The sequence below is a fragment of the Chrysochloris asiatica genome, unplaced genomic scaffold, assembly GCF_000296735.1.
Source record: "Chrysochloris asiatica unplaced genomic scaffold, ChrAsi1.0 scaffold00428, whole genome shotgun sequence".
In the NCBI taxonomy this organism is placed as follows: domain Eukaryota; kingdom Metazoa; phylum Chordata; class Mammalia; order Afrosoricida; family Chrysochloridae; genus Chrysochloris; species Chrysochloris asiatica.
In genome coordinates this window covers 489412-513980 of record NW_006408946.1, presented here as the reverse complement: position 1 = coordinate 513980, position 24569 = coordinate 489412, and the positions used below count along the sequence as shown (strand labels likewise).

The window sequence follows — 24569 nt, the reverse complement described above, 5'->3', positions numbered from 1 at the left end:
GCCTTTCCAGATGTTCCAATTCCATACATCTGGCATTTTAAACTGACAAAATTATTGTGAAATAGTTCTCATTTGAAGATGAAAGTATCATTTTCACACCATTTTAAAAAGCTTTAGAAAATAATTGCACAAAAATTCTTCGTTAATGAGCGCTTAAGAAGAAAATATACATGGATTTATTCCACCTCTGCTTTCAGGTTCCAGTCTGCCTGATGATTATAAGCAGGGATGGCAGGGAAGACAAACAGAAAAACACACACCACTCATCTTTGGTTAATGAAGCCACAGAGATTTTTAAAGATGCAGGTGTTTACCTCACTAATGTAGTTCTCAGTGCTTCAGTGAAGGGACTGTCTTCTGGGCATTCATATGGGGCATAACTGGGGGTGGTGTGTGTGTACAGAGTATACCTAAGCTGGGTATAACATTCCTATTTCCCTAAGCCTTTGGGTTCCCTCTTCTACATCATGTTAGGGAAACTCTGGCATCTCAACCTTTACCCGGGACCAATCCATTGCAAGTTTCAGGCTCCCATTATTTACCGATCAACGTTGTTTATTTACCTTAAATTTTACATGAGAAAGTTACTGTGTCTGTGAAATTCAACTGCTGTTGTACTTTATTTACCTGAATAATTAAATTTTTATTTTATTTTAAATTTTAGCTATATTATCCAGTGGCTACAGGAAATTACAATTTAAAGAGTTATAGCAGTTTTCTGGCTTTCACACTATGACCTGATCTTTAAGTTAATGGGCCTGTCCTTGTCATTTTCTCTTTGCTGTTAAGTGCCGTGGAGTCGGTTCCGTCTGTATAGGGTTTCTGATGAGCAGCTGGTAGGTTTGAACTGCTGACCTTATGGTTTTCAGTTCAGCACTGATCCTACAGCACCACACCAGAAATCCTTGTAAGCACTCTAGAGTACTTAAAAAATCTACTACGTCATAGTCTTTCCTCACAGTCCTCTTTACTGCCAAAAGTGCTTGATGAACTGGGATGCTCTACATGCTATGGACTATGAGAGTATCATTCCTATCTAGCAAGGTACTAAGTACTGCACTCAAGCCCAAAGGCCCAATCCCCCAGACCTCTCTTTCTAGGTTTATTTCCTGGGACTAAGCTGTGGGTTTGTTCGCTGGTCTGCAAGGTCGGTGGTTCAAGATCACCAGCCACTCCTCGGAAACCCTATACCGGGTCGCTATAGATCGGAACCAATTCGATGGCACTTAACAACAACGACTCCTTAGATAGGGCAAGTTTAATGAAAAACTATTATATAACAGAGGTTTAGAATGATGAGGAATTCACTAGTAAAAAGAGAATTCTAAAGACTATAGAAATAGCAGCTGTAAAGAGCAGTAATTAACTCTAAGGCTGAGGTAGCGTGTCAAAGGAAGAGCCCCACCGGTGGCTGAGATCTAGACCTTGTTGGAGAGGGCCCAGTCATGATTCATTGAACAGCCATACCGATACAACTTGTGGAAAATCTGCTCAGGATCGTTCTGGTAATTTTCTCTTCGGGGTGCTGGGGGAAGTGGTTCACACGAAGATTTCTTACCTTAAGACCTCCACTATATAACTGCTAGAAGGTGGGGCTGTTGTAGTTTAAGTGTTAGGGACCCTGCATAGGGTTTCCAAGGAGCGTGAACCACCAACCTTGTTAGTAGTCCAGTGTTGAGACTACAGCGTCATCAGGACTCCAGAAGGTAGGGCTGAGGAGAGGAAATCTGCCAAACACTAAGGAAGCCAGGTGTTGGAGAAAACCAGGTAAGTTTCAGGAACTTACATACGTACACGTCAAAACCAGGAAGCAAACCCCTTTCCTTCCTGTAATGTCTCTCCAGTGCCCTCTACTGGCATGGCTTCAGTGCAACTGTGAGAGAGAAAACTAAAAGGCCCAGATGCATTTTCACAATGCAGTCAAAAAGGATTATTTGAAGCTGACGGGCAACAATTGAATAATCAGCATAAGCATTACTTCTGATTTCTCTCATGGACTTTGTAATCATAAGTCTACATCTGCCATGGAGGAGTCTTTAGAAGGCACCTTTCCCCTAAGTTACGTAAGGCTATCACCAAGAAACAACGGAAGGGAAAATGAGCCTGTCTAGAATTTGCAGACCCGTTCTCTTCCTTTTCCTGCAGCATTTCACCAAGTTCCCTTCCACGGCACGCCAGGCCCAGGTCTTCACGGACAGGAACTCTAACCAGCGAAAAGGAATTTGGGAGAAAGCTCAGGCGTTATCGAAGATGGGCTGCAGGTTTCTGAATGCCTCTGACACCCTCAAGTCCTGCAAAGCTACCTCCCAGGTCACAAAAGCTGTCTGAGGTCTTCCCATCGCCTGGGAGCAGCGAGGGAGACGCGGGGCGGGCCCGGCGGGCGACGCGCTGTGATTGGGCACCGGGGGTCCCGCCCCTCCATCCCGTCGCGTCGGGAGGGGGCGGGGCCAGCTGCCTGCTCGGCTCGGGGCTGCGGGCGCCTATTGACCCAGCGGCCGCCGCGCCGCCGCTGTCTCCTGCTCGTGGCAGGCGGTGCAGAAGCGCCGAGTGGCGCTGGAGAACCGGCGCTTTCTTACTCAGCTGCTTCCGCCATCTCCGCGTTTGCAAGGCGGGAAGGAGGGAGGGGGCTCGCAGCTGCAGCTGGAGCGGGCTTCTCTCCGGGGACGGTCCTCTGCTCCCAGCTCTTCGTTTCCTCCTCCCTGCGCCGCCGCCCGCCCCCTGCGCCCTCCCCGCGCAGCCCGGGTCCGGGAGGGGCAAGGAAGGGGCGGCGGGGGGCGGGAGAGGCTGGCGGGCGGACGCGCGCTCGGAGGAAACTCCTGCCCGAACCGTGCGCCCCCACGCGCCCAGGGTGTACCTCTCACGGCGGTATCGGCAGCCGAGGCGGCAGGAAGGGGCTCGATCCAGAGAGGCGGGGGCGGTGTCGCGGGGGCGGGCCCTGCAGTCCCAGCGCTAAGTTGTGGGGCCCCGTGTTCTCGCGACCCGGTTCTTTCCCCATCCGCTCCTCGAGACCTAGCTCCGTGTCGCCATCCGTCGGAGCCGCGGAACCCGCTCCTTCTCTGGACGAGGACACGCCTGCTCTCGTCGAGAAAACTTTTCTTGCCGACTTGGTCGGGGCGAAAGGGGCAGGAAGTCTGGGCGGCGACCTCTCTTCCGCCTGCCCCGCGTGCCCTGCCGGTCTCGGCTCTAGGCTCTCGACCAAGTTTGCGGGCGCTCCTTCCCGGCTGCTGGCCGGGTCCCGTCGGGCGGGACGACCGCACCCTGGGAGGGCTTCAGGTCGGGGCTAAGGTCGAGGCTCGTGGGGTCGGAGACAAGGTGCGGAGCGCGGCCCGAACCCTCACCCAGAGCACTAAGGGCGTACATCTGGGGAAGTAGGGAGCCTCCGGTGGCCGCTTCCTGGAGTCCACAGTCCGGCTTCTCTTCTGGCCGGTGTGAGGACTGTCCTGGCCCCGAGTCTGTCGAGGAAAATGAAGTTAAGCCGTCAGTTCACCGTGTTCGGCAGCGCGATCTTCTGTGTGGTGATCTTCTCGCTCTACCTGATGCTGGATCGGGGTCACTTAGACTACCCCAAGAGCCCGCGTCGCGAGGGCTCCTTTCCCCAGGTAAGCCCCGGAGTAATCGAGATGCGGGGCCTGGGGGAGGCAGATGTGGGGGTCTAGGTTTACCCGCTGCTTCGCTACTTCCAGCTCCCGCCGGCCGCGGGCTCCCTTCCCCGGGAGTGCGAGGCAGAACTGCAGGAGGATCCCAGTCTCTTCCAGCCCGGGCTCTGACCGCCACAGAAGCCGCCTCCACCCGGGCGCGCCGAGTTAACAAAGTGCTGGCGGCGTAGGGTGGAGGGTTCGCGCTCTGGGGAAGTGGCGGTGTTACGGTATTAGCACTCAGGCCTGTCGGGGTGACCTGGGGCACCTGCTGGCCGTAGGTCGCCGCGCTGGTTTCTATGGTGTAGCCCCTTGGCTTACTTGGGGTTAAGCTGCCAGCCTGAGCCAGCTTGCATAGAATGCGGAAATGAATCAAACATCCTACCTGGGCACCCCGTTCCCCACTGTCTTTTGAGAAATAAACAAAAGTTCACTTCGTGTTGTAGACTTCTTAGGTGTGAGTCTTAAGGGTTTAATGTCGTCGTTCTTTAGCTGTTACATCGGGTTTTTAGTAGCAGACGTGGTGAGCAGTGGGGAAACGCGTGTTATACTCCTGCCGGAAGCTGTGGGGCGCTCAGTCCTGTACCCACTGGTCAAATTGTGACTAACGAGTTGGGACAACGACCCATCTTAAGTCTTTTATTTAAAGTAACTAAAAATAAGCAAGGTGGACACAGTCGGTTCTCTTTGGAAGCATACTGCAGCTCGTGTACGAGTTCAGTTTGAAGTTACTTGTCAGAAATTAGTAAAAACGGACTTTTGTTTAGGGATTCCCCCTGTAGTGAATGAACCGGTGGATCTCAAATCCATGACAAACAGGGGACCTGAGCAGCGTGAATTTATTTTTCCTACCTCATATTACAGTTTCAGTCATCAATGAGTATCCATCCTTTTTTTTTTTTTTTTTAAATGGCATATTAAGGCAAGTTGCTCGAATTTAATTAAACTACACTTTACATGGGTTATTATGAAATCGAAAAATGACCCTTTAACAATACAGAGCAAAGGATTTGGCAGGTGACTGTAACAGTCTTGTGACCAACAGTTGTATCACATTTTTCGACTTGTTTGCTTTTCTCAGTAGAGTTTATTTAATAGAGAAAAGCTAGTGAGCCAGGCGCTAGTTGGTGTCTTTAAACCTTGAGTTTAGAGCTTGTGCAGTGCTCCTTGGGATGGAAAACAGTTCATAAAAGGGTAAACCCCGTGAAGCCAGAGCAAAAGTAGGAGTTCTAGGTTTTGTTATCTTGTGTAATTTTGGGGTTAAACTTAACTGATTTTTTTTTTCTCCCAGTAACTCTGTTTTCAGAGTTTTCTCCACTACAGAAAAATCATAAAAGCTTATATGCATTATGTAGAGTGTTATATTAAATAATAGCCCTTGGCTTAGACTTGGTGATCACTGGGAAGTGATTTATGCAAACATCTGGGTCTGGGTTCCCTGGCAACCTTGACATTTTATTTTTCAAAAGAAGGGAGTGACTCATTCAGTTACCGGGAAATCTTAGACATAGTTAATTCCAATATTTTAATATTTATCCCATGGTCCTTGTCAAAAGGCTGAAATTCTTAAGAGTATAATCCCATTGATGGAAAATGACAGCTGCTGCTGGAGAGAATGCCCCTATGGCACTGCCTACTGTTTTGTATGTGAGGAGAGAGGATTTGGAAGGTGGAGCTGTTTATAAAGTTGCCTTTCTCAAAATTTTAAATATTGTGTTTTCAGTGCAGGTAAAAGGTTCCCTTTCCTAGGATAGTTGTTGTTGTTGGTAGTTGTTGGTTTTGTTCGGTGAAGTCGGTTCCGACTCATAGCGACCCTGATAGGGTTTCCAAGGATGTAAATATTTATGGGAGCACAAAGCCTCATCTTTCTCCTACGGAATATCTGGTAGTTTCGAACTTCTGACCGGGAGATTAACAGCCAGACTCGTAAACATTACGCTTCCAGAGCTCCTTAGGGTAGTTGGTAGGTCTCTGAATTCCCAAGCAAGTGGGAAGGCTAAGCATTCTGTTAGTGTAACTCTTAGGGGCCTGAAGTCAGTCTGTGTGCTTTACATGTAAGCTCAGTCCCCACAACCAACACCTAGTTGGTGAGAAAATAGGCACAGAGAGGCTAATTAACTTGCTCAAGGGCACACAGCTAGCAAATAACAGCCAAGATTTGAAGAGTGGCCTATATTGCCTGTTAGGAATTCTTTACGTGCTGTTTAGTGCTAGCCCGTTTATAAAAGATCTGATGTAGAGTAAAGTAGAATACGCTATGACTCCTCAGCTTATGATTTTTTTTTTTTTTTTAAGAAACTTTATTATAATATTCTAGTGAATGTGATCGTTTTCCTGAAACATTTGATGTTGGAGACTAACATTTTCCTCTTCTGGAATCCTGGTGTGGTACTATATGTAGCATAACAACTGGACTTAACCAAGGTCTGTACTTCAAAGGAACCACAAGCCTCTCCCATACAGGGTCCCTTTGATTCAGAACTGACTTGCAGGCACTTACTGTTAGTAACATAATGTCTTCTAGCTTATTATTTCAGAGTTAAACGTAATGAAAACCATTATGCAGTTTATGCAGCACAGCATCCAGCTTTTGGGTTATTTAATTCCTTTATTTTTCTGCTACCTTCAACTCATTTTTAACCTTAATATGATGAGAATACTAAACAGCAAAAGTAGTTTGCAACAGATTCTATTTCTTTGGTGAGTTTGGGTACTGAATTTAAGAATTTTAATAGAGCTAGGCTAATTAGTCCTGTTGTGGCACTGTGGGTTAATGCGCTAGACCACAAGGTCAGTTTGAACCACAAGGTTAGTGGTTTAAGTTCATCAGCCACTCCTTGGAAACTCTATACGGGGTCACTCTGAGTCAGAAGTGACTGGGACTGGCACTGACAACAAGAATTAGTCCCTAAGTGTCTTTTTTGGTGTCTGTTATTAAGTGCTATCAAGTCGTTTCCAACTCACAGAGACCCTGCATAGGGTTTCTGAGGAGCAGCTGGTGAGTTTGAACTGCCAACATTGTGGTTAGCAGTCCAATGCTTATCCCACAGTGTCACATCACGACTCCTTTTTGGTGTCATTGGTTGGTTGGTTGTGTGTGCTATCAAGTCATTTCTGACTCATATCGACCCTGTATAGGGTTTCTAAGGAGCAGTGGTGGGTTTGAACCGCTGACCTTGTGGTTTATTGTCCAGTGCTTATCCTATAGCGCTCCCTAATAGGATAATTTGTCTTGAAAAGGACTGAGTTCTGAATTGTCCGTTTTAGTTTCTTTCAGATGATGTGGGTCCTTTGGTATGGTATAAGCTTGATCTTATTAACATGGTATATATTTTTTAAAACCACCCTGGATGAAACAATCTATTTGCTGTTTTTTTTGACCTGTGTTCCTTCTCCTGCCCCAAACAATGTGATTTCCCTTGCTTGGCAGGAGTGGACCCAATTCAGGGTGCTCAGGTTTCTGGAGGCTGCTGCTGACATGGTCTGAGCAGAGCTTCCCCCCTGTGGTTTTGGGAGGAATTCCTTTGTGAGACAGAGACAACAAACAGGTGGCCATGTCTCTTATTTCCGGGCTATTAAATCTCAGCTAGAAAAATTAGTAAGAATTTCACTCTAAATGAGAGGCTGGCCAGGGCCTAATGCCTTGTGAGAATTTCAACAGATGGAATAAGAAGCATTAGTAAGGTTTTCCTGAAGTTCATCATCATTTTACGAACAGATTTCACAGGTTGCTTATTATCTACAGTTTATATAATATGATATCTCATTAATATCTCATGTTTAAATCTGGAGTCAGGTTTTGTATAATAAATGATCAATCTTTAGTGTCACATACAAATTTTTTCTTTTTATTTCTTTCCTAACAGTTGCCATTGAACTGCTTCTAACTTACGGTTACCACATGTGTGTCAGAGTAGAATTGTATTCCATATGGTTTTCTGGCTGATTCTTTGGAAGTAGGTTGCCAGGCCTTTTTTCTGAGGTGAGTCCTCTGAATGGACTCCAACCTTCGATCTTTTGATTAGCAGCCAAGCATATTAGGAAAGTCTCTGTGAGAGTTGATGTTTGATATGAAATCTAATAGTTAAGTTCAGACTCTGTTTGTGATCAGATAACATTTATGATCTTGAAACGTGAGAATGCCCTTAAATGAGCATTTGATTGAAAACCACTGGATGGCTTTTGTATTTTAATCCTTATTGTAAAAGAGTAGAGTGTACATACAGATATATGCTTAAACAGTTTACATCACTAGTACTTTTTAAGAGCCATCCAACACCCCAGTCAAAAGAACCAAACCTACTGCTGTCAAGAAACTTCCAACTTGCTGTGACTCTATAGGACAGAATAGAACTGCCCCCACAGGCTTCCTGAGGGTACAAATCTTTACAGTGCAGATTGCCACATCTTTCTCACAGCAATGGCTGATCAGTTTGAATCAGCAACCTCTTGGTTAGCAGCTTTGTGCTTAGCCACTATGCTGCCAGGGCTCCTCTGAGTCCAACAACAGATATTTAATAAAAGTGGGGGGCAGGAAGTATGAGTAGTACCTGAATCTTCAAAACATTTTTAAACTTTTTATTGTGAATTGAGTGATGGCTTAAAGAGCAGATCATCAGTTTTGCATTCAGCAAATCATACACTTTGATTCAGTTTAGTGATTGCAGTTCTCTCCATGTCACATCAGTTATTGCACTTCTTCCCTGTGATTCTTGTTTGCAGCCCACCCTCCTTCCCAGCCCTTCTGAACTTTGTCCATAGGTAAATGCTGCCTAAGTTTTAAAACTTTCATAAGTTTTAAAATTTTACTTCAATAATGATATATAAGGAAAATACGATCCCCCAGTGCCTCTCATATAATTGACTCTGTAACTAATAACACTTTTGTTTTGCCAAAGTCAGTGAGGATTTGTGTAGTTGATCTCATTTCTTGGGTTAAACTTGAGATCTGTGATTTGGGGGAAACGGAAAATTTGACGTTGGTGGCAACTGAGCATTTAGGAATGACCCGTCTTCAGGGATGGATTACCTAATAAACAAGGTAAGCCTGGGATTCTTTGTGTTTATTTACTAATCTGTAAAGAACAATTTCACATGGTTTCACCACACCCCAGGCTTACTTGTATTTAGGGTTTCACCCATCATGGGTTTACTTGTGTTTATTATCTGTGGTGAACAGTTTCAGATGGTTTGTAATCCCTGACAAGACTGGAGTACCCAGTAAACCAGGTAAACAAGGTAAGTATGAGTTTACTTGTGTTTACTGAAACTAAAAACAATTGCACATGTTTTTTACCATATCTTTTGAAATTTATGTGAAATTGTTCACTGTAGATTACTAAGTAAGCACAAGTACATCCATGTTTAACTTGTTTATTGGGTTCTCAGCCCCTTGCAGGGATTGTACATTTGAAAAAAGGCTTTGATTCTGTCAGAAGGCATTGTGGGGTTGGGAGAGAGTCAGATGCCATCCACACCTAGAAGCAGAATCTTTGATGTGGTGAAGAACTGTGAACTTGTTCACTGTAGATTAATAAGTAAGCATAAGTAACCCTGCACTTACCTTGTTTATGGGGTAGTTGGATACTACCTGTCTTCCTTACCTTCGTCTGACAGAATTCTTCCTGTTAATAATAGTGGGACTCTTACCCTCTATATTTTACTAAGACCCATGCTTATTTCCTATAAACTAATTGAGACACACACTGGCAATTGCAACTGGTCTGAGGTTTTATTTTTTACTACGTCTTCTCTTCACTTTTCAACTCTTATTATTTGACATTTCTTATTTACAGCAGAAGTAAAAAAATCAGACTATTTTGTGCATTGATGACATGTATCTGGCAGTAATGAATGCTGAGGTATGAAGCACGAGTCAAGCTGGCTCTGTTGGTTAAAGTTATGTGGAAATATGGCTGGGCCATCATTCTCAGTGGTTTGACAGTTATGTAATGATGTAATTTGGCAGTCGTGATATAGTTATCCTCCATTTTATGATCTGATATGGTCATCCTTCATTTTTACATAATGCCAATTTTGCATTAACAACCTGGTCTTTGGAACCTGACCATGTTGATAAATGAGGAGAAGGTGTATAGTTTTAATTGAATTGCTTGTGTTGTTCCCAGATCAGCACTGTTATCAGGGCCTGAACAAATAAATACCTTGTCTGGGAGATGTTGTAATCTTATTTATCCAAAGGGATTTCTGTTACTCATTAATAAGCGTTAAGGGATATGTGGACTGTGAGCAAAACATTGACTAGAATTACCACTTTTATTTGTTGCTCTTATTTTGAGTCAGCTGTTGCTTTCTGTGATAGCTGTTAAAACTTTGGCCTTTTTGAAAGACTGAAAGAAATGCTGAGATTTTCCTAGAAGTGCTATAAGTTGGAACTGACTCAACAGCACTTAACAACAACAGGTGTTAAGTAGTGGTTGATCACTTGTTTTATTCTTAGCTTTTGGATTCAGTAGTCTTTGTTAGAGCTCTTGGCATTGCCCTACTTGCATGTTGTTGTTTTTAAGTGCAGTTGAATCAGTTCCGACTCATAGTGACCCTATTTAGAATTGCTGAGGAGCAGCTGGTGGGTTTGAACTGCTGACCTTGGTGTTAGTAAGGTTAGATAAGTTAGTGTTTATCCTACAGCACCACACCAGGACTTCCCACTTGCATAGAAGAATTTTTTAAGAAAATGGGCTTTGGTGCTGTAGCTGCTAGATCATAAAGACCAGATTGCCTTTGGCCCCTTTGTTTTATTGCTCATGCCCCTTGTAACAGCTGCTTTTGTAAAAGCCTATAAAGTCCTTGTGTGGTGCTGTAAGATAAGCACTAGACTACTAACTGCAGTGTTGGTGGTTTAAACTCACCAGCCACTCCTTAGGAACCCTATACAGGTTCTCTGTGAGTTGAAATGAACTCGATGGCACTTAAGAACAACATAGAACTATGGAGAAGAGGAGGAACTTCAAAATAAGGAGTTTTACTGTTTGTCATAGTTGTTTTTAGTAAGCTGATCAGGCGAGGAAGTAGAAATATTTGAGCTAAAACAAGTTTCTGTTTCAGCTATGGATTTTAATCTAAGCTGCTAATTTTAAGGTTGGAAACCATGCTTAAATTAAAACAAGTTTAAAGGTTGATTGTACACTTAGTCCATTAGTGAGTATTGCTACATTTGTCTTGTGATTGGGAGGTCATGCCATAGTTTCTCTGTGAAATAGTGCATATAGACAATAACATAGCTTCTGTAAGTATGTATGTCATAGTTATAAATCAGATTTACTATTTTGCAAAGGAATGATCAGTCTTGAAACTCTGGTTTAAAACTGTGCATACCTTTAGCTGCCCCTGTCACTGTTAACATATTGGAGTCCTGGTGTGGTGCTGTGGGTTAATGCTCTCTGGACTGCAAGGTCAGTTGAATCACAGGGTCAGCAGTTCAAGCTCACCAGTCGTTCCTTGGAAACCCTCTACAGGGTCGCTATGAGTTGCAATTGATTGGAGGGCACTTAACAGCAACAACATTAACATATCGGGCCAGATGATTCTTTGTTCTAAGAGTTGTCCTGTGTTATGTAGGATGTTTAGCACTATCCGTGATCTCTACTCAGTAGATGCCGCTTGTTGTTGTTGTTGTTATTAAGTGCCATCAAGTTGGTTCTGACCCATAACAACCCTGTATAGTGGTTCCGAGGAGCAGCTGGTGAGCTTGAACTGCCTTCAAATCGACTTTGCAGTTCAGTGCATTAATCCACAGCGCCACACCAGTAGTGACAACCAAAAATGTTTTAGACATTTTCAAATATCCCCTGAGGGGAGGGGAGATCTTTCCTGCTAAAAAACACTTTGGCTAGAGTCTAGCCAAAGACTTTTACCCATTATATTTTGTGAGAATTTTGCTTTTAAGGAGGAGTGATTGAAAGCCTTAATTAACTTACATTTTTGTATTCTAAATTGTAATATTTTGAAAAAAGTACAAGGAGAGATTGTATTTTTATGCAAGTTAAGGAAAAATGGAAGATTATTATAATGACACTTAAAAATATTTTTTTTACCTTTACCAATTGGACATGCTTGCTATTCTGAGAAAAGCTTATGGTCAGACCATCTTTTACTTTCTGCATGCTGAATTAGAGGTTGGCTGTAGTTCAGATTTATTCCACTTGCTTTTTAGATAGAAGTTAGTATAAAAGTCATACTAAAAATAATTTGAAATGTCAGAATTTTTTTTTTTTTTTTCAGGCACTCTTATTTTCTTCAGGATATTACTTTGTTTTGTTTCTTTTAATTCTGATGGTTCAAGAGCAGGAACTGGAATATAAAGTCGATAAAGACTTCCATTCTGTTCATTTAATCTTCTAAACAACATTTTTTTAAAGAAAGTTAAATGGAGGTGAGACAGCAAAAGAGATTCTTGGCAAAAGTCCTCTCCCTTTTTCTTGTGTTTCAGGCCTTCAGGTCTTGTGCTAAGTTGTTGGATAACTATAACCCACATGGCCAATTCCGTCCGGCCTGTCCAGTTTTGGATAGAGTCATGAGTTAAGACTATTTTACATTTTAATATAGTTATATAGAATTTTATGACATAGCTACTTTTCGTTTTGCTACTACTTGTCTGTCAGCTTGTTGTACAGTGGTGGCTTGTGAGTTTCTGTGATGCTGGAAATGGTGTTAACTGGATTTTCAGATATAAGCAGGGTCACCTATGTGGACAGGTTTTAGCGAAGCTTCCAGACTAAGACAGACTAGGAAGAAAGAGGAGGTGAACCGTTTTAGAAAAATTAGCTACTGAAAAACCTCATAAATAGCAGTAGAACGTTGGCTGATATAGTGCTAGAAGCTGAGACTCTCAGGTGGGAAGACTCTCAAAATATAGCAGGGGAAGAGCTGATGGAGCAAAGCTGTCAGGACCTTCATTTGCTGATGTAGCTTGATTCAAAATGGGAGAGAAATGAAACAACTGAGAACCTCTATTAATAATCAGAACATGGAAAGTAGGAAGTATGAATGTAGGAAAATTGGAAATCATAAAAAATGAAATGAAACCCATAAAGCTTGATACTCTAGGCATTAATGAACTGAAGTAGACTGGTATTGGATGTTTTGAATTAGACAGTCCTAATGACCTCTGGTAGTGTTGTTGTTGTTGTTGTTATGTGCCATGGAGTTGGTTCCCACTCACAGAGTTCCTGGTAGTGTAGTGGTTACAAATTGGGCTGTGAATCGCAAGGTCAACAGTTGGAAACTACCAGCTGTTCCCCGGGAGAAAGATGAGGCTTTCTGCTCCCGTAAATATTTACAGCCTCGGAAACCCTATACAGGGTCGCTGTGAGTCAGAACCGACTCCATGGCACATAACCACTGCCACCAAGGAGCTCTGGTAGCATAGTGGTTACAAATCGATCAGCAGTTTGAAACTACTAGCTGTTCTGCGGGAGAAAGATGAGGCTTTCTGCTCCCGTAAAAATTTACAGCCCCAGAAACCCTGTACAGAGTTGCTATGAGTCGGAACTGACTCCACGGCACATATAACAACAACAACGTTTTACTATGCTGGGAATGACTAACTGAAGAAGAATGGCATTACATTCAGCATCAAAAAAAAGTATTTCAAGATCTTTTCCTGAGGTCCAGTGTTGTCAGTTATAGTATAAAATCCATACACCTACAAGGAAGAACAGTTAATGTGACTATTCAAATTTATGCACCAACAACTATTGCAGAAACTGAAGAAATTGAAGCTTTGTACCAACTTCTGCCATCTGAAATTCATTAAATATGCAATCAAGATGCATTGATAATTACTGGTGATTGGAATGTCAAAATTAGGGAAGTATTAGTAGTTGGAAAATAAGACCTTGGTGACAGAAACTATACTGGAGATCACATGATAGGATTTTGCAAGACCAACAATTTAGTCATTGCAAATTCCTTTTTTTTTTTTTACATCAGCATACATGGCAGCTATACACATGGACCTCAATAGCTGTATTGCACAAGAATCAAATTGACTACATCTGTGTAAAAGAGACAATGGAGAAGCTTAATATCATCAGGCAAAAAAAGTCCAGAGACTGACTGTGGAATAGACCATCAATTGCTCAAAGGCAAGTTCAGGGTAACACTGGAGAAAATTAAACCAAGTCCACTAGAGCCAAAACATGACCTTGACTATATCCCACTTGAATTTAGACACCATCTCAGTACCAGATTTGATGCATTAGACACTAATGACCGAAGACCAGACAAGTTGATGGATGACATCAAAAACATTGTACAAGAAGAAAGCAAAAAGTCATTAAAATAAGAAAGAATGAAAACATCCAAATGGTTGTCAGAAGAGACTCTGAAACTTTCTATGGAACTTAGAAAAGCTAAAACGATTGGAAAAATGAAGTAAAAGAGCTGAATAGAAAATTTCAAAGGGTGACTCTAGAAGACAAAGTCAAATATTGTAATGAAATGTGCAAAAGCCTGGAGTTAGAAAACCAAAAGGGAAGAACATGCTTGGCATTTTTCAAGCTGAAAGAATTAAAGAAATAATTCAAGCCTTGACTTGCTATATAGAAGGGCTCATAGTGTGGCACTGTGGGATAATGGTAGTGTAGTGGTTACAAGTCAGTTGTAAACCTCAAGGTCAGCAGTTTGAAACTACCAGCCGTTCTTCCAGAGAAAGATGAGGCTTTCTGTTCCAGTAAAGATTGACATCCTTGGAAACCCTATACAGGGTTGCCGCTATGAGATAGAACTGACTGCACAGCACATAACCACCACTACTAACAGCAAGGTTGGAGTTCAGACCCACTAGCTGCTACTCGGAAACCCTATACAGGGTCTCTGAATTGGAACACACTTGATACCACTTAGCAACAACCACAACAACAATAGAAAAATATTGATTGATTCAGAAAGCATCAAAAGAGAATGGCAAGAATACACAGAGTCACTGTAACAAAAAGAATTACACCCATTTCAAGAGGTGTAGCATATGATCAAGAACCAATGGTAACAAAGGAAGAAGCCCAGGCTGCGCTGAAGGCATGGGTGAAATAACAAGGCTGTATGAATTGATGGAATATCAATTGAAATGTTTCAACAAACCAGTGCAGTGCAGGTGACACTAATCTTTGCCAAGAAATTTGGAAGACAGCTACCTGGCCTACCAACTGGAAGAGATCCACATTTGTGCACATTTCAAAGAGAGGTGACCCAACAGAATATGGAAATTATCAAGCAATATCATTAATGTCATACATGAAAGTAAACCATTGCTGAAGATAATTCAAAAATGGTTTCAACAGTATATCTACAGTGTTGTTGTTGTTGTTAAGTGCCGCTGAGTCAACTCTGACCCATAGCGACCTTGTATAGGGTTTCCGAGGAGCAGCTGGTGAGCTTGAACCACCAACCTTGCAGTTCAAATGGCTTTGTAGTCTGGTGCATTAATCCACAGCACCACACTGGGAACCCTACAGTAAATTTCCAGAAATTCAAGCCAGATTCAGAAGGGAGTGTGCAATGAGGTTTATTGCTAAAGTCACATGGATTTTGGCTGAAAACAGAGAATACCAGAGAGATGTTTTCATGTGTTTTATTGACGTTGTAAAGACATTAGACTATTGAATTATAACACTACTATAACATTGTGAAGAACAGGAATTCGGCAATACTTAATTGTGCTCATGAGGAATTTGTACATATACCAAGAGGCAATTCTTCAAACAGAACAAGGGGATACTGTATGGTTTTAAGATCAGGAAATGTGTGCTTCAGAGTTGTATCCTTTCACCATGCATATTCAGTCTGTATGCTTAGCAACTAATCAGAGAAGCTGAACTGTATGAAGAAGAATGTGGCATGGACAAGACACTTAACCTGCAATATGCAGATGACACATACTTGCTTACTGAAAGGAAAGAGGAAGCGTATACTGATGAAGATCAAAAACTATAGTCTTCATATGGATTATGCCTTAATATAAAGAAAACAAAAATCCTCACAACTGGACCGACCCGTAAGCAACATCATGATAAATGGATAAACTATTGACATTTTCAAGGGATTGCATTTTACTTGGATACAAAATAAATTCCCTTGGCAGTTGTTGTTGTCAGGTGCCATCGAGTCGGAACCGACTCATAGCGACCCCATGCACAGCAGAACGGAACAATGTCCGATCCTGGGCCAACCTCACTACCGCTGCCACACTTGAGTCCATCAATGATGCCACCTGGCCAATCCATCTCGTTAGGGGTCTTCCTCTTTTTCTCTGACCCTCCACCTTACCCAGCATGACATCCTTCTCTAGCGACTGTTCCCTCCAGACAATATGTCCAAAGTATGAGAGACGAAGTTTAGCCATCTTGACCTCCAAGGAGCACTCTGGCTTCACTTCTGGCAGTAGCAATCAAGAAATCAAGGACTGTTTTGCATTTGTGGAAATATGCCTTAGAAGACCTTTTTTTAAGTGCTGAAGAGCAAATAAGTCACTTTGAGCACTCAGGTATGCCTTACTCAAGCCATGGTATTTTCAGTCACCTCATATATGGAACACAGTGGCTCTAGGGAATATGCACTGGATTGTAAACTAAACTACAAGGTCTGAGGTTTGAGTACACAAACTGCTTCGCTGGAGAAAGATGAAACTTTCTGCTCCTGCAACGATTTACAGCCTCAAACCTTATACAAGGTCACTATGAGGTGAAACTGGTTTGACGGCATTGAACAACAACAACACATATTAGGAGTCCTGGTGTGGCGCTGTTGGATAGGCACTGGACTGCTAACTGCAAGGTCGGATTCAAATCCACCAACTACTCTTTGGAAATCTTATACAGTGTTATTATGAGGCAGACTTGACTTGATGGCACTTGACAACAACATATATATGGAGTCCTGGAATGATACTGTAGGGTAAGCATTGGACTGCTAGCCACAAGGTTGGTGGTTCAAGCCACTCCTGGAAACCCTACACAGGTTACTTAATCAAAACTGACTCGATTACACTTGACATATATATGTATACATATATAAGCTGAAAAATGAATAAGGAAGATCGGAGCAGAATTGATGCATTTGAATTATGATGTTGTTGAAGAATATTGAATATACCTTAACCTACTAGAAGAATGAATAAACTTGTCTTGGAAGAGGTCCAGCCAAAATACTTCTTTGAAGTGCGAATGGCAATACTTCATCTTATGTATGCTGGCTGTGCCTTCAGGAAGGACCAGTTCCTTGAAGAAGGGCATCATGCTTAGTAAAGTAGACAGTCAGCAAAAAAGTCCCTCAGTGAGATGAATTGACACAGTGGCTGCAATAATGAGTTCAAACATAGGAATGATTGTGAATATGGTACAGAACTGGGCAGTGTTTCATCACTCTGTTGGACATAGAGTTGCTATGAGTTGGAACCCCCTCAGTGGCACCTAACAACTTTCATTTATCTATGGATTGTGTCTGCTTGCTTTTGCGTAAAGCAGGACATTGTACTGGCTTATTTTCTGTTTGACCTGCTGGTGAGAATTTGAATTTCTATGGGGAACAATGTAGCTCTCTGTATGATAAACATAGGACTGCATACTACAAAGTTAGCAGTTCCAGTGCACCATTGTTTCCTCTGGAGAAAGATGAGGCTTTCTGCTCCCACAAAGATTTATAGCCTCTGAAACCCTATGAGTTAGTATTGGTTCAACAACCCTGGATATATTGAATCTGAATCTACGTTTTAATTTGATCCCTTGTTGTTATGTGCCGTGGAGTCAGATCCGACTGATAGTGACCCTGCAAAGGGTTTCTGAGGCTGTTAATCTTTACGGGAGCAGGAAGCCTTATCTTTCTCTTGCAGAGCAGCTGGGTGACGTATATATATATGCATGTATACAGAAGAATCACCTGGGGATCTGTAAGAATCATCTTTTAAAATGTCGATTGAGGTTCTGTATATCTGGGGAGGAGGCAGTAGTGGTTCTGTGCTGATGAGTCGATGAGTCGGTTCTGCCTCATAGCCACCCTGTGTAGAATTTCTGAGGCTGCAAATCTTCATGTGGAACAGCTGGTAGTTTCAGACTTCTGACCTTGAGGTTAGCAGCCTGACTCATAAGATACAGGAAATCAAATTCTCACAGGTGGTCGAACCGAAATGAACCTGTTTTAAGCCTTGGCACAAAAGAAAAAGTTGAGTAGTTGTGACAGAAACCAACTGTCATACTAAACCTAAAATACTTATTATCTGATTTTTTATTGGAAAAACTGTACAAACCCTGGTTTAAGATATAAATGTTTATTATTAACATTAGAGGCAAGTACTATGCTTAGATTTGCTAAAGCAGAGGAGTATGGTTTAAAACTAGCATTATGTATATGTTTCATAGATTTCCAAAGTATCCTTGGGGAACTCCTGTGCTAGAGAGTGGACATGCTTGACATGTTTAATTTGTCTCCCTTCCGTCACCTGAAGCTTTTTCGCTACAGGATACTCTGGGAGTGAGGGTTCTCGAGCATGAACTAAGCAGAATTGATCCCAGTCTCAAGACTGAAAACCATAGCTTTCTAATTTTTTGGATTAATTTACGAATGGGCTGAATTCTTAGTCTAATCTAACTGCTTGGGTTTTTTAGTACTGTGAAAGGCAAGCCTAGGTCTCGGTATTTTCTTTATAAATTTTAAATACAGAATGAAACTCAGCAGTTCTTCTTGGTATGCCTAGGGCTGCTCAACTTGGAGACAGAGAACCACCAGGTTGTGGGCAGGGATCCAGAGAATAACGAATGTCTGATTAAGTCCCTGAATGGCTCATACAATTTCACTTTACTGCTAACCTAAACACTGGTGATTCAAACTCACAAAGCAGTATGGAGGAAGAAAAAGGCTGGCAATTTGCTTTCATTAAGATGGTGGTTGTTGTTAGGTGCCATTGAATTTGTTCTGGTTCATATTGACCCTGTGTAGGGTTTCTGATAGCATAGTGGTTACAAATCGGGCTGCTAATTTCACAGTCAGCAGTTCGAAACCACCAGCTGTTCCGCAGGAGAAAGATGAGGCTTTCTGCTCCCGTAAAGAGTTACAGCCTTGGAAACCCTGTACAGGGTCGCTATGAGTCGGAACCGACTCCACGGCACACAACAACAAAAAAGGGTTTGTGAGGAGGGGCTGGGGGGTTTGAATCGCTGATTTTACAGTTCAAACTGACCTTATGGCCCATTGCATTATCCTACAGTGCTATACCATTAAGATTATAGTCAAGAAAACCCTATGGAGCAGTGCTACTCTGCAATACGTGTGTTGACATGAGTCAGAATCGACTCAACAACTAACAATTTTTAATCCTTCTTCGCTCTTCTTAAGAATGATGGGTCACTTTCTTTATCCCTTGTGGCATACGCCATCCTTCCCGTTTGTGTTGTCACAAACTATGTAGTATCATCAAGTTGTAGTACACTTAGTCTGAACAAAATTAGAGTAATGGATTTCATTGAGAAAAATACTGCCTGAGATTAAAAATAAAAAACTTTAACTTTTTATTATGAATGGAGTGAAAGTTTACAGTCGGGTCTTTTTTTTTTTTATGATTTTGAGTTTTGTTCCATTTTATCTAGGACCTTCTAATAAGATCCCTTTCAGAGCCTTTGGTAGTGGTAGTTGGGCACCATGTAGTTCTTGTGGTCTCCCAGTTGCATAGATTGATGTTTACATGGCTCATTAGTTTATTGTACGAATTGTTTCCAAGCATTTTCAGTTGCCATTATTGTTCTTTGCTGCAGACAGGGAGAGACCAGTAGTTACACCTTAGATGGCCTCTCTCAGGAGCTTTTTGTTTTTTTAAAGTTTTACTGTGAATTGAGTGATAGTTTACATGGGAGAACATCGGTTTTTACACTCACTGTTTTATTGCAATGATTGCAATCTCCTCCATGCATCATCATCAACAGTATTTGCTTTTATTCCCTCTGTTGTTTTTTTCTGGGGGGGTGGGGGGTGGGGTGGGTTACACAGAATCACTCAGGAATATATAATCATTTAAACAATCAAAGGGCTCATTCTGCAAGCTTGCCTCCTGGTGACCAGTACACATCCTTTCTCTTTCTATGAGTCTAGAGTCCTCAACTGCTCTATCTCTCCATGTCATCATCTCTGTTTCCATCTGTGGTGTCGCTGCTTCTTTGGATAGGGTCCCACATTCCGCTCATGCTCTTCTCCTTTGATAGCTCTAGGGTCCTCTGTTCCTGAACTGTAAGATTAACTACTCCCCGCTTTTTGTGACAAAACTTCTATCTTTACAATTGTGACAATCACAGTTAGTCATGATTACAGTTATTCACTATTGAATCATAAGCATCTTATCCCCATCTCCTTTCACCAGATCTGTCTAGACACGCTGAAAACTATTCAGTGGAGATTCTACCTTCCCCTTACACACTCTGAAACTATAAACTCCCTCTTGAAAACTTGCAAGCCAGTCACTTTGTGCCTTTATTGCCCTCTCATTTTAGGTAGCCAATTGATGTGAAGATTCCTTCCCTTTCAGTTGGTATTTTGAACTACTACATCCATAAGTGTAGTATGCTAGGAGCTCTGGTAGTATAGTGGTTATGAATCGGACTGTGAACCTTCAGGTCAGCAGTTCAAAACTACCAGCCAGTCCATGGGAGAAAGATGAGGCTTTCTGTTCCCGTAAAGATTTACAGCCTTGGAAACCCCTGTACAGGGTCGCTATATGTCGGAACTGACTCAACGGCACTTATCAACAACAACAACATTTTAGATAACCAATTGATGTGAAGACTTCTTCTCTCTCAGTTGATATTTTGAACTACTACATCCATAATTGTAGGTCAAGTCATCAAATTGTAGCAATTTATACTTCCTTCCTTTATCAAAAATTGTGTTGTTTTTTTGTCTTCCCCTAGTTGAGTTCTGATCATCATGCCATTGAGACTAGGTCAAATGGGTACTGTCTACAAGTTTGGGTGTTCTTGGCATCTCCCCTCACTTCATATCAGCTGAATGCTTCACTCTCAGGTCTAACTGTCTATGACTGAGCCTTTGTCCATGGGCTCAGGAGTCTCCAGGTCTCCCCACACTTCAGAGCAGTCAGCCCTTCCTCTTCTGTCTCTCATGTCTAGGTTGACGGGAGTCTATGGAACATGGTCACACTCAGCCCATATCTTCATTGCTGCCTTTCTCCCTCTTCCACTCACCAGTAGACCAACATGGTCACCAGCAATCTTACATGCCTGCTCATGTGTTCCCTTTGAGTTTAAGTCTTGGAAGGGGGTTTGTCCTGAAGGGACTTGATTGTTTGCCTTAATGGCTCCAGGCAAACAACTTGCTTGTTATTGTAGTAGCCAATCAGACTGTTATTTTTGTTTTGGATATTTCCTGCTGGTCTTTCTTTCAAGACGTATCATCTGTTCCTCTAGCTGTTGCAGGCTGGTCTGCTTGTCCCTTCAAGTAGGAATGTCTTACCTCAGAAGGTTCCGGATGGGGCTCAGCATTCTGCCTAAGGTCCTATACACTACAAAATGAAGCCTATTTCACTGGACAAGTTCTAGAACCCCTTTTAGGTATTCTAGTGAGTTATAGGCTGAAGACGGGCTTACATGCTTTCTGTAATCATGTTTCCTGATATTCCTTTGTATCCCACTCAAGTGTCTATTTTACAATAGTAGGCAAGGGAAACTGAAATTCATAAGACAGTCAAGCATCTTAGCATTATTTCCCTTCTTCAGACTATACCTCGATCCCTGTATCACAGAGCCCTATTGTTCCAAGGTTGAGCATACATCGCTATTTACCGCTGTCCCATTTAGCCCATGCAGTCCTGCCTCAGTGTCTTCCATCCCTTCTTGTTTATTGCCCCCCCACTCCCACCCCCGTAACCAACAAAGACTTTTTTTCTTTTTCCCTGTTTAGTATGGGTATCTTTTCTTAAGCTTTTACAATAATGGTCTTATGCAATATTTCTCCTTTTGTGACAAACCAATTTCATTCAGCATAATGTCCTCAAGGTTCATCCATGTTATGTGGTGGTTTGAAGCTTCTTTGTTATTCTTCAAAGTAGCATAATATTCCATTGTGTTTATGTACCAAAGTTTGTTTGTCCATTCTTCCATTGATGCACACTTAGGCTGTCACCATCTTTTTGCTATTGTGAGTAGTGCTGCTTTGAACATTGGTATGTATGTGTCTACTTATATTAGGGCTCATATTTCTTGTGGATAATATGATGGATCTCTGGTAGCGTAGTGGTTACGAATCGGGTTGCGAACCTTAAGGTCAGCAGTTCGAAACTACCAGCTGCTCCACAAGAGAAAGATGAGGCTTTCTGCTGCCATAAAAATTTACAGCCTCGGAAACCCTGTACAGGGTCGCTATGAGTTGGAACTGACTCCATGGCCCTTAACAACTACAATGTATATCAAGTAAAGGAATTTGCTGGATCATACAGTATTTCTATTTCCAACTTTCTGATTAAGCGTCATATTGTTTTCCAGAGTGACTGGACCATTTTGCATTCTCACCAGCAATGTAGTAGTGTCCCAGTCTCTCCATATTCTCACCAGCATTTGTTGTCCTCTGCTTTTTTGAACTTCACTGTTATTGCTGGTGTGAGATGATATCGTATTGTTGTTTTGATTTGCATCTGGTGCTGTCAGTTAATGCTCCAGACTGCAAAGCCGTTTGAACTGCAAGATCGGCAGTTCAAACTCACCACCTGCTCCTCGGAAACCCTGTATAGGGTTGCTATGGAACTCGGTGGCACTTCACAACAACAACAACAATGGCTAATGATCGTGAACTTTTCTTCATATGTTTGTTGGCTGCCCAAATGTCTTTCTTGGTGAAGTGTCTGTCCATGTCCTGTGCCCATTTTTTAATTGGGTTATTTGTCTTTTTCTTGAAGAGGTGTTGTAGTTTCCTATAGATTTTAGAAATTAGTCCCTTATCTGATATGCCACTGTAAGAGATTTTTTTCCCATTCTGTAGGTTCCCTTTTCACTCATTTGGTGAAATCTTTTGATGCACATAAGTTTCTAATTTTTATGATGTCTCAGTCATCTATTTTGTCCTCTCTGTGTAATTTTCACAGTGTTTTGTAGTCTTTGTGTGCCCTGTTTTAGAGCCCTTAAATTTGAACCTCTTTTTTGAATGATGACCTTTATAGTTATGGGATTCAAGTTTAGGTCTTCAATGCATGCTGAGTTGGTTTTTGTATATGGTGTGAGGTAAATGTCTTGTTTCAGTGTTTTGCATATCAATTTCCAGTGCTGCTTTCATGAGCTTTTAAGATCCCAGTTGTTACGTACTGTAGTAAGATGTAGAACATTGTCATTGTAGACTATGTTATGACAAGTTGACCATGCTGTCCCCCAGGACTATGGTTCTGAGCCCTCAGGCCCAGCATCTCAATCCCTCAAGGTGTTTGATAACGTCATAACTTTGCCTCCTGTATGCTCTAGCTTATTCATAAATATGTTTGCAGCATAGGTAAATATTGTTGGACAGATCTCTTCTGTCAAACCTTTATGTATTTGTGGGCCTGCTCCCACTCACCCTGCCACACCAGTTTAGCCTGTGCGTCTGTCAATGGATTTTTAATATTTTTTTTTTCCATTTTTAACTGTATGCATTTGTCCATTTTGCACATGCAAATGGATTGATAGCCCATGACTTCCTTTGTAGGCAGGTACCTTTGGAAATCCATAGAAGTTAAATGCCTTTCCAAGAACATAAAAGACCTCAAATTTTACTCATTAATGTGCTCTCACCAGTGAAACACATTGTCTGGGGACCTGGGCATTTGTGACTATGTTTTTCTTAGAAACAAGTATTTCTAGGAATATTAATATTCATAAAAATAAAATTTCACATGGTATGGAATGGTATATACTGAAAATTAAGTATCTCTCCCTGCCTTTCCCACCTTAGTTCCTTTTTCTTCAAGTTCTATTTCTAACCAGTTCTAACTATTGTTCCATAGGTGATTTTTTTCTCTCACCCAAAATTCATGTCTATTTCGTTTAAAATTTTTACTTTCGGTTTGTGCACTTATTGTTTCCATTTATAAAAGATGAATTTAAACCATACCTTGTTCTCTTTCCTTTTTTTGGTACTCTTAAGTTCTTTCATCTGATATATCTTAATGAGTTTATGGAGTCCTGGTGTGGTGCTGCACGATAATGTGCTGGACCGCAAGGTCAGTTTGAACTTCAAGGTCGGTGGGTCAAACCCACCAGATGCTCCTTCCTATTAGTAGGAACCAACTTGATGACACTTATCAACAACAGGAACAATGGGTTTATAAGGACTCCTAGTAGTTTAGTGGGTTATGAGCTACGCTGAAAACTGCCAGGTCAGCACTTCAAATTTACCAGCCTCTCTGAGGAGCTCTGGTAGCGTAGTGGTTTCGAATCTGGTAGCGAATCTTAAGGTTAGCAGTTCGAAACTACCAACTTTTCCACGGGAGAAAGATGAGGCTTTCTGCTCCCGTAAAAGATTTACAGCCTTGAAGCCCTGTACAGGGTCGCTATGAGTCGGAATCGACTCCATGGCACATAAAAACAAAAACTGAGGGAGATAGATGAGGCTTTATGTTCTTATAAATATTTACAGCCTCGGAAACCCTATTCAAGGTCGCAATAAGTTCAAACCTATGTCTGAACAGTACATCTTGACTTTTCACTGTGTTATTGGTGTTAAGTGCTGTTGAATTGGTTCTGACTCATAGTAACTCTGCCTAGGGTTTCTGAGGAATGACTGATGGGTTTGAACCGTTGACGTTGAGGTTCAAATGGACTTTAAGGTCCAGTGCTTATCCTATGGTACCACACCAGGACTCCTCCCACTATGTAAGATAGGAAAATGAGCTCTTCTCAACTTTCTTCCTCTTTTTTACCCTGTCTTCATTTTCACCTCCCTCAGCCACCACTTCTT

General features: G+C 42.0%; 2 protein-coding genes and 1 pseudogene across 2 annotated transcripts in view; 2 read left to right on the top strand and 1 right to left on the bottom strand.

The window, feature by feature from the left end:
• The window catches only part of LOC102832233, an 84253-nt pseudogene extending 81925 nt beyond the window's left edge, over nt 1-2328 (top strand).
• A 248-nt stretch (nt 2329-2576) lies between these two features.
• Nucleotides 2577-3360, bottom strand: LOC102831851 (atherin-like). Its single transcript, XM_006876923.1, has 2 exons — nt 3317-3360; nt 2577-3258 (listed from the first exon to the last, which is right to left on the bottom strand). The coding sequence occupies exons 1-2, from the start codon at nt 3358-3360 to the stop codon at nt 2577-2579; spliced, it is 726 nt and encodes a 241-aa protein (XP_006876985.1).
• MAN2A1 (mannosidase, alpha, class 2A, member 1) overlaps nt 2972-24569 on the top strand; it is a 282690-nt gene continuing 261092 nt past the window's right edge. The window contains exon 1 of the mRNA XM_006876922.1: nt 2972-3599. Within this exon, the coding sequence (XP_006876984.1) occupies nt 3465-3599 (135 nt within the window). The 5' untranslated portion in view covers nt 2972-3464. The remainder of the gene's footprint in view (nt 3600-24569) is intronic.

Excerpts from the sequence above, each read along its gene's own strand:
- LOC102831851 (XM_006876923.1), bottom strand. The coding sequence starts at position 3,360 with ATGTACGCCCTTAGTGCTCTGGGTGAGGGTTCGGGCCGCGCTCC. Across the intron at positions 3,259-3,316 it reads GAGGGTTCGGGCCGCGCTCC|GGTGCGGTCGTCCCGCCCGA; the intron begins GCACCTTGTCTC and ends AAGCCCTCCCAG.